At 46.5% G+C, this 12,593-nt stretch overlaps 1 protein-coding gene across 1 annotated transcript in view; it reads left to right on the top strand.

Moving 5' to 3' along the window:
• The first annotated feature begins 7,382 nt into the window (after positions 1 to 7,382).
• LOC127042885 (uncharacterized) overlaps positions 7,383 to 12,593 on the top strand; it is an 88,813-nt gene continuing 83,602 nt past the window's right edge. Inside the window, exon 1 of the mRNA XM_050936391.1 lies at positions 7,383 to 7,452. Coding sequence (XP_050792348.1) covers positions 7,384 to 7,452 — 69 coding nt within the window. The 5' untranslated portion in view covers position 7,383. The remainder of the gene's footprint in view (positions 7,453 to 12,593) is intronic.

Here is a 12,593-nt window from a genome sequence, read left to right on the forward strand (position 1 = left end):
AGTGTCCATGCAGGTCCCCGCATCTGTACCTTAAAGTTCAGAGTGGGGAAGATATCTTGACAGGCACAACCTGAACTCTGACCCCCTCTTCATTAAAATATATCCTTTATAGACATGTGTACTGGTAACTTTTATAATATCTTATTTGTATGTGAAAGGTATAAGCTAGCAAGTACAATGGACAACCCTGGGAAACCCCTCACCAGAATGATGCACCTTTACACTTACACACTGAAACCTCACTCTGGGGCTCTGACTACAGAGTCAAAATCTAACCCTTTATTTGTAAGTACCTCACTATTGACCATTTTGAATTTTCTCTCATAATCTTTACTCAGATCCTAACCTTTGATCTCAAGGTACCTATATAGGGGTATATTTTACACCCCAGGTAACACTCTAAGGACAAGATCCTAATCTGTTCCAGAGGTTCACACTGTGCAGACAGGAGGATAACAGTGATTTCAAGTGACTGGCATTCTTTCAATCTCCGAGGGACTGTTACACTTTCTGAGGATTGCTGGAATGGCCCCTGCACAATCAAGTGCCTGGCACATCCCCTGTGCTGAAAGGAGCCAGGAGAGGGTGGTGTAGAGCTGGGCTATATGATAATCAGAGATGCCACCCTCATTTAGGGATCCTGAGAAGATCCCCCTTTCCAGCTGCCTTTTCAGAAGAGCTAAACCTAAGAACATCCATACTGGATTAGAATAATAGTTCATCTAGCCCAGTATGACAGCTTCAGGGTGAGCATGCAGCACATGTGTTCACTTTTGCTTTGTCTCTCCAGCATTGTGGACGGCTGTCAAAAATCTGTTTGTTCTGATAAGTTTGCAGTACTCTAGCTCATTCTCTGTATTGCTAAATCAGAGCCAGATTAAGGTTATGAGGGGCCTAAGACTAATGAGAGGGAAGGGCCTAAGCATGAATTACATATTGCAAAAAAAATTACAAAGTCATCATATATTTATCTGCATAAATATTTACATATTATTTATTTATGTAAAATTAGCAAGTTTATTCTACTCTCACTACACTTAATTCTTCAAACAGATACTTCTGAGTAAGAGGTAACATGAGGGATGCTACGCCCATCTTCTCTTAGGCCTCTTTCCTCCTACGTAGTGGAGTGCTCCTCTATATGAAGATGAACACTGCAACATTCTTCTTCTTGCTCACCTTTTTCACCTTGTGCTTCTACCCTCAGCTCTCCACATGGCACAGTGCAAAGCCAAGCCTGGCAGTGTTTCCCCCAAGCTATGGACTCTATACCACATACCCTATTTCACTCTGACTGCAGTTTGGGAGGCAGCCAGCTTTTATTATGTAATAGAAAACCACTCAGGTGTAAGTAAAGGAAGTAGCAATGGGAAAATTAAATTGGGTGGCATTGTATTTTAGAATCATAGATTAGGGTTGGAAGAGACCTCAGGAGGTCACCTAGTCCAACCCGCTGCTCAAAGCAGGACCAACCCCAACTAAATCATACCAGTCAGGGCTTTGTGAAGTCAGGCCTTAAAAACCTCTAAGGAAGATGTCGAACAACACTGGCCCCAGGACCAACCCCTGGGGCACTCCACTTGATACCGATTGCCAACTAGACAGTGAGCCATTGAACCTCACAATCTAGCCAGCTTTCTGTCCACCTTATACTCCATTCATCCAATCCATACTTTAACTTGCTGGCAAGAATACTGTGGAAGACCATATCAAAAGCTTAGCTAAAATAAAGATATATCATGTTCACAGCTTTCCCCATATCCACAGAGCCAGTTATCTCATCATAGAAGGCAATCAGGTTGGTCAGGCATGACTTGCCCTTGGTGAATCCATGTTGACTGTTCCTGATCACCTTCCTCTCCTCCAAGTGCTTCAAAATGGATTCCTTTAGGACCTGCTCCATGATTTTTTCAGGGACTGAGGTGAGGCTGACCGGTCTGTATTTCCCTGGATTCTTCTTCTTCCCCTTTTTAAAGATGGGCACTATATTTGCCTTTTTCCAATTGTCCGGGACCTCCCTCGATCACCATGGGTTTTCAGAGATAATGGCCTATCGCTCGGCAATCACAGCAGCCAACTCCTTCAGCACCCTCGGATGCATTGCTTCAGGCCCCATGGACTTGTGCATGTCCAGCTTTTCTAAATAGTCCTTAGCCTGTTCTTTCACCACTGAGGGCTGCTCACCTCCTCCCCATACTGTGCTGCCCAGTGCAGCAGTCTGGGAGCTGACCTTGTCCGTGAAGACCAAAGCAAAAAAAGCATTTGAGTACTTCAGCTTTTTCCACATCCTCTGTCACTAGGTTGCCTCCCCCATTCAGTAAGGGTCCCACACTTTCCCTGACCTTCTTCTTGTTGCTAACATACCGGTAGAAACCCTTCTTGTTACCCTTCCCGTCCTTTGCTAGCTGCAACTCCAATTGTGCTTTGGCCTTCCTGATTACATCCCTGCATGCTCGACCAATATTTTTATACTCCTCCCTAGTCATCTGTCCAAGTTTCCACTTCTTGTAAGATTCCTTTTTGTGTTTAAGGTCACCAAAGATTTCTCTGTTAAGTCAAGCTGGTCGCCAGGCATATTTACTATTCTTTCTGCACATCAGGATGGTTTGTTCCTGAACCCTCAATAAGGCTTCTTTAAAATACAGCCAGGTCTCCTGGACTCCTTTCCTGCTCATATTAGCCTCCCAGGGAATCCTGACCATCAGTTCCCTGAGGGAGTCAAAGTCTGTTCAGGATCCTGAACTCGACCATCTCATGGTCACTGCTACTCAGGTTGCCACCCTGTGCTGTCTTGCTCTGAAAGCTGTCTCCCAGTGTTACACTGGCTGCGGGCAATGAATTACTGATTTCACATTGAACCCAAATATTAGTTGTGGGATGATACCCAGTTTGTGTAGTTAATCTCCAGTGATTCACCACATCAGGACATTCTGTGACCAAGCTCTTACACAATTAGAATCATAGAATAGATTTTAGGATTGGAAGGGACCTCAAGAGGTCATCTAGTCCAGTCCCCTGCACTCATGACAGGACTAAGTATTATCTGTTCTAGAATGTGTGATCAGCAGCTCTGGTGTGAGGTTTCTTTAAGTACCAGCCCCCTACCATTTGCATTTGTTTGTTTGCATTTGTTTGCTTTAAGCTTTCTGTAAGAAAAAGGTAATAGTTAGAAGGGACACAGATCCTTAGATGGTTGCCCAGTCATAACATTTAGCACTTTCATACTATGTTAGCTTTTCAAAATCACTGTACAAACATTAAACAAACTCAGGCCATGGCTACACTGGAGAGCTGCAGCGCTGGTGGTAGGTTTACAGCGCTGCAACTTAGTAAAGTAAAGGCACATCCAGCGCTGCAACTCCCTGGCTGCAGTGCTGGCTGTACACCTGGTCTGCTTGGGGTATAACGATTGCAGTGCTGGTGATGCAGCGCTGCTCATCAAGTGTGGCCACCAAAAGAGCTGTTATTGGCCTCCAGGGTATTAGGAGGTCTCCCAGAATGCCTGTTGACAACAAACCGGAAGAGTGGCTGAACTCCCCCCCCCAGAGCTGCTTATCTAAAAAACAAACACAGCTCCTGTTTGCTCGAGAAGAGGCAGGGGAATTGCTTTGGAATGTTCGCAGCTGTTTGCTTGAGTAGAGAAGACACACAGCGGAGGGGGAGGGGGGAGTCCGTGTTGGAGCAGCTACTTATGTGGTCTGAAGGCTGTTTAGGAGTGCATAATTTGCATTTAGTGAATAAGAGAGGGGTGGGGGAAGGGCTCAAAACTTTTAAATTGATTGCAGGTTGGTGATGTGTATGTTTCAGTCCTTAGAACTTGCAAGGCAGGGAGCTGACAGCTCCAAAAATCCACACTCTCTGTCCCCCACGCTCCCCCTCACCCTTCTCTTTTGAAAAGCCCGTTGCAGCCACTTGAACACTAGGATAGCTGCCCATAATGCAGCACTCCCAACAGCGCTGCAAATGCTGCAAATGTGGCCACACTGCAGCGCTGGTAGCTGTCAGTGTGGCCACACTGCAGCGCTTTCCCTACACAGCTGTACGAAGACAGCTGTAACTCCCAGCGCTGTACAACTGTAAGTGTAGCCATACGCTGAATCTAAAACCTTGCAGATTTTGAATGACTAGGAGTTGACAAAACAGAGCTATTCCCTGTTGTGTTTTACTCATAGACTCATAGATTCTAGGGTCAGAAGGGACCAATGTGATCATCTAGTCTGACCCCCCGCACAAAGCAGGCCACAGAACCCTACCCATCCACTTCTATAACAAACCCCTTACCTATGTCCAAGTTATTGAAGTCTTCAAATTGTGGTTTGAAGACCTCAAGCTGCAGAGAATCCACCAGCAAGTGACCCATGCCCCACGCTGCAGAGGAAGGCGAAAAACTTTCAGGGCCTCTGCCAATCTGCCCTGGAGGAAAATTCTTTCCCGACCCCAAATATGGCGATCAGCTAAACCCTGAGCATGTGGACAAGACTCACCAGCCAGCACTCAGAAAAGAATTCTCTGCAGTAACTCAGATCCCATCCCATCCAACATCCCATCACCGACCACTGGGCATACTTATCTGCTGATAATCAAAGATCAATTGCCAAAATTAAGCTATCCCATCATATCCCTTCCATAAACTTATCAAGCTTAATCTTAAAGCCAGATATGCCTTTTGCCCCCACTACTCCCCTTGGAAGGCTGTTCCAGAACTTCACTCCTCTAATGGTTAGAAACCTTCGTCTAATTTCAAGTCTAAACTTCCTAATGTCCAGTTTATACCCATTTGTTCTTGTATCTACATTGGTACTAAGCTTAAATAATTCCTCTCCCTCCCTAATATTAATCCCTCTGATATATTTATAAAGAGCAAGCATATCCCCCCTCAGCCTTCTTTTGGCTAGACTAAACAAGCCAAGCTCTTTGAGTCTCCTTTCTTATGACAGGTTTTCCATTCCTCGGATAATCCTAGTAGCCCGTCTCTGAACCTGTTCCAGTTTGAATTCATCCTTCTTAAACATGGGAGGCCAGAACTGCACACAGTATTCCAGGTGGGGTCTCACCAGTGCCTTATATAATGGTACTAACACCTCCTTATCTTTGCTGGAAATACCTCGCCTGATGCATCCTAAAACCACATTAGCTTTTTTAACGGCCATATCACATTGGTGGCTCATAGTCATCCTGTGATCTACCAATACCCCAAGGTCCTTCTCCTCCTCTGTTGCTTCCAACTGATGTGTCCCCAAAGTATATCTAAAGTTCTTATTATTAATCCCTAAGTGCATGACCTTGCACTTTTCACTATTAAATTTCATTCTATTACTGTTACTCCAGTTTACAAGGTCATCCAGATCTTCCTGTATGATATCCCGGTCCTTCTCTGTGTTAGCAATACCCCCTAGCTTCGTGTTATCCGCAAACTTTATTAGCACATTCCCGCTTTTTGTGCCAAGGTCAGTAATAAAAAGGTTAAATAAGATTGGTCCCAAAACCGATCCTTGAGGAATCCACTAGTAACCTCCTTCCAGCCTGACAGTTCACCCTTCAGTATGACCCTTTGGAGTCTCCCCTTTAACCAGTTCCTTATCCACCTTTCTATTTTCATATTGATCCCCATCTTTTACAATTTGACTAATAATTCCGCATGTGGAACTGTGTCAAATGCCTTACTGAAATCGAGGTAAATTAGGTCTACCGCATTTCCTTTGTCTAAATAATCTGTCACCTTCTCAAAGAAGGAGATCAGGTTGATTTGGCACGATCTACCTTTAGTAAAACCATGTTGTAATTTGTCCCAATTACCATTGACCTCAGTGTCCTTAACTACTTTCTCCTTCAAAATCTTTTCCAAGACCTTACATACTACAGATGTCAAACTAACAGGTCTATAGTTACTTGGATCACTTTTTCTCCCTTTCTTAAAGATAGGAACTATGTTAGCAATTCTCCAGTCGTACGGTACAACCCCTGAGTTTACCGATTCATTAAAAATTCTCGCTAACGGGCTTGCAATTTCATGCACCAGTTCCTTTAATATTCTCGGATGAAGATTGTCCGGGCCCTCCGATTTTCTCCCATTAAGCTGTTCAAGTATGGCTTCTACCTCAGATGTGGTAATATCCACCTCCATATCCTCATTCCCGTTTGTCATCCTTCCATTACCCCTAAGCTCCTCATTATCCTTATTAAAGACTGAGGCAAAGTACTTATTTAGATATTGGCCCCCTGAACAAAAAGACTTCACTGAAAATCTGCATCTTAAAAGAACCATTAAGGATCTTTCAAAAGAACAGTCCAACCAAAGCTGCTGTAGTGACTCCTTTGTTACATCAGGCCTGGTGTTTGTTTAAGGCTGGTGTAGAAGGAAAGGAGAGCTTCCTGTTTCATTTGCATGTGTAAGGGTTTGGCTACACTTGCAGGTGTGCAGCGCTGGAAGTTAAAGCTGTTTTCATACAGCTGGTAAGGGAAAGCACTGCAGTGTGGCCACACTGACAGCTACCAGCGCTGCAGTGTGGCCACATTTGCAGCATTTGCAGCAGTGTTGGGAGTGGTGCATTATGGGCAGCTATCCCACAGAGCACCTCGTTCCATTCTGACGCTGTGGGTTGTGGGAAGGGGGCGGAGGGGGCGGGTCATTCTTCTTCCTGTCCCAGTGCCTTGTGGTGCATCGCTTCACATCCCAGGAATTCCTGTGTTTCCCTCAATGTTTGGCACCATCTTGCATCTTTCAACAGTTTCTGTGCAGCGCGATTCTGTGTTCTGCGGGAAATGGAGCCCGAACTGCTGAGGAATATGCTGACGAATCTCTCCAGCACATCACTTTTGGCAGTTGAGCTATTCCTTAAGATCCAAAGTGACAATGAGGAGTCTGATGATGATAGCAAGTCATGTAATGCGTATGACACAAAATTGCTCGTAGCATTCACAGACATGCTCAGCACCGTGGAACGCCACTTTTGCGCTTAGGAAACAAGCACTGAGTGGTTGCAGAACTTTTGGATGAGAAAAGCCACTTTCATGGGACTGTGTGAGGAGTTCGCCCCCACCCTGCGGCGCAAGGACACAAGTTTGAGAGCTGCCCTGGCGGTGGAGAAGCGGGTGGCTATTGCAGTCTGGAAGCTGGCAACTCCAGACAGCTACCAAACAGTCAGGAACCAGTTTGGAGTGAGAAAGTCGAGCGTTGGAATCGTGTTGATGCAAGATTGCAGGGCCATTAATAGCATCCTGCTAAGAAGAGCCGTGACTCTGGGGAACGTGCAGGACATTGTAGATGGCTTTGCACAAATGGGTTTCCCTAACTGTGGAGGGGCGATAGATGGGACGCATATTCCAATTCTGGCACCACCCCACCTAGCTTCCAAGTACATTAATCTGAAGGGGTATTTCTCTATGGTTCTCCAGGTGCTTGTGGATCACCGTGGGCATTTCATTGACATTAACGCAGGCTGGCCCGGAAAGGTGCATGATGCACGCATCTTTCGGAACACTGGCCTGTTCAGGAAGCTGCAGGCAGGGACTTTTTTCCCAGACCGCAAGATCACAGTAGGGGACATTGAAATGCCCATTGTGATCCTTGGAGACCTCGCTTACCCATTAATGCTTTGGCTCATGAAACCGTATACAGAGAAGCTTGACAGGAGCAAGGACCAGTTCAACTACAGGCTGAGCCGGTGCCAAATGACTGTGGAGTGTGCTTTTGGCCGTTTAAAGGGGCGCTGGAGATCTCTGTATGGGAAGCTAGACTTGGGGGAAAGCAGCATCCCTGCGGTTATATCCGCGTGCTGTACCCTCCATAATATTTGTGAAGGGAAGGGTGAAACATTCAGTCAGGCATGGACCTATGAGGTTCAACGCCTGGAGGCTGAATTTGCACAGCCAGAGAGCAGAGCTACTAGAGAGGCCCAGCACAGGGCTACAAGGATTAGGGATGCCTTGAGGGAGGAATTTGAGGCTGAAAACCGACAGTAATGTTTGGTGCCTTGCACGTGAGTGAAGTGCAGTGGTTACAATGTTAGTAGAAATCTGTGTTTCCTAAGCTGATTTGCAGTGTCTGTTTCTTTCCTGGGCTAAGGTATTTTTTTACTTTCTGCAATAATAAAGACTCTTTTCAAAGCCAAGAATTCATTTATTGAAAAGAAAATTACTTTACTGACAGACACACAACTTTTTGGGAACCTAAAAGGGCAAGGGGGTGGGATGGGAAACTGTACAGTCACAGGCTTGAATATGTCCAGTCTGGAGTGCTGTGCAATAACTGCTGCACTTCAGGATGCCTATACTGCATGGTGATGGGGGTTAAGTGCAGAGGGTAAGGGTCGTAGTTCTCAGGGCTGATTGGTGAATGTACAGGTGTTGGAGGCAGAACCTGGATGCTGGGGAAGGGGGTTTTGAGCTGAGATGGGGGCACAAGGGAAAGAGCTTTGGGACAAGGGCAGCGGGGGGAGTGGGCTCGATAGTGGTTACGAGCGCCTGGATAGAGTCCGCTTGGTTCTCCAGGATCCTTATCAGCTGCTTCGTGCTTTTGTTCCTCTGCGCTGCATTTTTCTGGCGGATCCTGCTTTCCCTTTCCCTCCAGTCCTGCGCTTTTTGATTCTCTGTGAGAGATTGCTGCATAACTTATTGCAGCATGTCTTCTTTGCTTTTTCACGGCTTCTTCCGGAGGTTTTGTCGTCTCTCAGCCAGTGATAACACGAACAGCCGAGATCTCAAGCTTGCATCTGTAAAGCCAAAATGCAACACTTAACAGAGGCAGCATTGTTTATACCAGACAGAGTTATTCCCCCACAGTAACAGTCTTCACAATAGCATAACTTTCCTATATCAAAGAGAGCACACATAACCCACGGGAGCCCCGAAATGGTGAGTAAGGGGGACTGGTTCAGGGCTGTACTGGGGTTTATGTGCGTTGACGAAAACAAACAGCTGCAGGGGGCACCTACACTGAACACTATCCCAACATTTTCCACAGGAGGTTATCCTGGAAGATATCTCGCTGCTGCGGGTCACCTGGGAAGCATGGGAGGGTCTTCTACTGCAATGCAGATTCCATCCTGGCCCCTGTGCAGCTTGCCTGTGTCTTGCAATGGTCCCCCCACCCTTCGTGGCACAGTGGCGTGGCCACGTTAGCCTGACTGGGACAAGGAACACAGTGGCTCTCCCAATAAATTTGCCCAAGCGCATTACCTACGCTCTGGCTGAAACTTTTGAAGAGATTACCGAGGCCAATTACTGCAACGTGATAGACCACATCAATGCGCTGTTCCGCATCTAGGCATGCATGCATGCAGCCATAACTCCCCCCCCCCACTCCTCTCCCAAAACATTTTCATCCTGAAAATATAAGCTGCTTACTGGCAACCCACTCCTCTGTTTGTCCTCCACCAAGTACCGGCTGCTGCCACTGGCTACCTTCCTCCTGGCTTGAGAAGAGCTCCTGGCTGCATGCCTCCAGGGACTCCAGGATGTCTCCCCACGCCCCAGTACCCTCACTCTCGGTTTCCTCCTCCCCCTTCTCCTCCTCCCCCCCTGCTCTGAAGTGTCCATGGTGGTCCTCAGAGTGGAGGTGGGGTCACCCCCAAGTATCACGTCCCGCTCTTTGTAAAAACGGCAGGTCTTGGGGGCAGCACCTGAGCGGCGGTTTCCCTTGCGGGCTTTGCAGTAGGCACTCCGCAGTTCCTTCCCTTTAACCCTGCACTTCAGCGCGTCCTGGTCATGGCCCCTTTCCAGCATGGCCTTTGATACCTGCCCAAAGGTATCGTAATTCCTATGGCTGGAGAGCAGCTGGGACTGCACAGCTTCCTCCCCCCAAACACTGATGAGGTCCAGCAACTTGCCATTGCTCCATGCAGGGGCTCGTTTGCCACGTGGAGGCATAGTCACCTGGAAAGATTCACTGATTGCACTCCACACCTGGCTGAGCAAACAGGAAGGGGATTTTTAAAATTCCCAGGACATTTAAAGGGCGGGTCTGACGGTTGGTACCTGAGGACAGGGTAGTAGAGTTTGAACTGATGAGCAGAGTAGCTGAACAGGCATTCTGGGATACCTCCGAATACCTCTGGAGGCCAATAACAGCGCTTTTGGTGCCACACTGGCGGAGCAGCGCTCCATCAGCAGTGCTATAGTCATTATTCCCCAGGTCAAGGTGGAGTATAAACAACGCTGTAGCCAGGGAGATACAGCGCTGTATGTGCCTTGCAAGTATGGACGGTGAGTGAGTTGCAGCGCTGTAAAGTCACCACCAGTGCTGCAACTCTCCAGTGTAGCCAAGCCCTAAATCAAGAAGACCTTGCTTGTTTTTTTTCCTTAAAAGTGCTCAGCATTTAGGGGAGGAAAGTGAATGAGATTCTGCTTATACCAGGTGTGAAAAAGCAGAAGGGACTAGGGTGACCAGATGTCCTGATTTTATAGGGACAGTCCTGATTTTTGGGTCTTTTTCTTATATAGGCTCCTATTCCCCCCCTACCCTCTGTCCCGATTTTTCACACTTACTGTCTGGTCACCCTAGAAGGGACTAAAATCTATTCTTGTGCAAAAAACTGTTCTCCCTGAAGTCAATAAGGCTACATAGGTGTATCTGTCAGTGGGAACTGGCCTGTGTTCTCATTCCCTTTCTGAATCACATTCCAGGCTCACCCAACATTTTCCACTTGCCAAAGAAGTTAGCTAGAGTTGGGGCAGAAAAATAAGGACTTACATCAGGTTTATTTAGCTTTAGGTTTTGGAATGAAACTCAAAAGAAATCAAATGTGAGGTACTTTTATAATGGATTGAACTGCTGCAGAACCAGCAAATGGACAGAACCTGCCTTTAGCCTGTTCAGTCAGTCTTTCTGTCATAGCCTGCTAAGAAGTGGATTTAAAATCCTGGAGGGAGAGGGGAGGGAGAAAGCTACAACAACGAGTGTTGAGCTTCCGCCAGTGCTTTTGCAACCCCTTAAAAGCACCAAGATGCATTGGCCTGTGGAACTAGGCTGAGTGTAAGGAAAGAACTTGATTGCCTGTGCATCCCAGTACAGAAAAATATATCGAAGAAAAAAATTGGATTTCTTTTATAGTTCAATACCGTACTGAACACAGTGCATCGAACATATGAAGTCCCTCGATGGAAGGTACTGTAAAAGTTAAAGTACTGATATCCAGAATGGGATGTTTTGCTTTTCCTACAAATATGTGGGAATTCATTCCTTATAAGTGGGAGGGGCAAAAGGTCTAGCTGAATAGAGCGTGTGCAGGTTCTGTGCAAGCTTCCCACCCTTCTGCGCTGGTACTGTCTCTTCCCCCGCCACTTCCTTGCCCTCCCCCCCCCCCCACAAGCACTCACCAGTTGTCCAGAAACAGGACCCAGCACACATAGAAGATGACTGTGACAGGCACTAGGACCCAGAAGGCAGTGTCCTGGAGCTACCTGCCAGCCTCAGTGGAGGAGAAGGACAGAGAGAGCCTCATCCCTCCCTGACAGCTAAGCAGAGCTCTGGAGAAATTGGGAGGTGGGGGCGCTGGGTGTGGGGACAATGCCCTCTCAAACTACACCCGTGGTAACCGGATTTTTAGTGCCCAGTCACCAGTGTTAACCGGATACCTGGCAATGTGTTCCTGCAGCACGGGGAGACACAGATAGGAGGGAGCGAAAGCAGCTGGCTGCCAGCTGACCGAGCTCCTTCCAAGCCACAGGGGGCTGCTTTGCCTTTCCTGCTGGCAGGAGCGCTCCAGGAGGGCTGCCTGAGTAAGCTTGCTCCCCCCACACACACCTGGCCCCAGCCATGCCCCCTGCCTGACCAGTAGGGCCTAAAAAATAGGAGGGCCTAAGGCTATAGCCTTATTAGCCTCATGGTTAATCCAGCCCTGCACTAAATATAATCTGTATTTAACTTTCTAATAGAATCAAACAGCAGAAAGAGACTATTACAACAGATACTTGATAGCAGACATGCCATGTGTCCCTATTCAATGGGAACAGTTCCTTTATTAAGTAAAAGTCAGATATTTGCTGCATTTCTCCAAAGAGTTGAGGTTCAGTGATTTTCTTTTCAGGATAAATATTTTTCCTAAGCAGTACAAATTCTTATTTTTCTCAAAATTACTATACATTGATGCTAGCCTGGGATACCTTCTTTTTCAAAACCAGTTCTTGTGTTCAGCATGTAGGACTATATACAGTATCAAAACCTCACAAAATCATAAACAGTAGGGCTAGAACAAAACCTAACCCCTTGCATTTTGCATTATCTTATATCATTAGATGTGCTATCTAATCTCTTCTCAAACATGCCTGATGATGATGGTCGCTTAAGTTTCTCCCTGGGTAATTTCTAACACTGCCCAACTGCTAGAGACTTTTTCTTAATGTCTAGATTAAGCTTTTCCTTCCTTAACTTCAGGCCATTGCTTCTTGCTATACCCTCTTCTGAGACTGAGTAATTCCCTTCATTCATTTTTATTGTTACCTTGATGGTATTTATATATCCCCCTGGAGTCATCTCTTTTCTACACTATAAAATGTAGTTCTTACTCTTATCCTCAGATCCTTGGACTGGATCATTCTTGTTGATTTTCATTGTGTTTTCTATCATTTTCTCTATATTCTTCCCACACTCTGGG

The sequence above is a fragment of the Gopherus flavomarginatus genome, chromosome 1 (genome assembly GCF_025201925.1).
Source record: "Gopherus flavomarginatus isolate rGopFla2 chromosome 1, rGopFla2.mat.asm, whole genome shotgun sequence".
Taxonomy (NCBI): domain Eukaryota; kingdom Metazoa; phylum Chordata; order Testudines; family Testudinidae; genus Gopherus; species Gopherus flavomarginatus.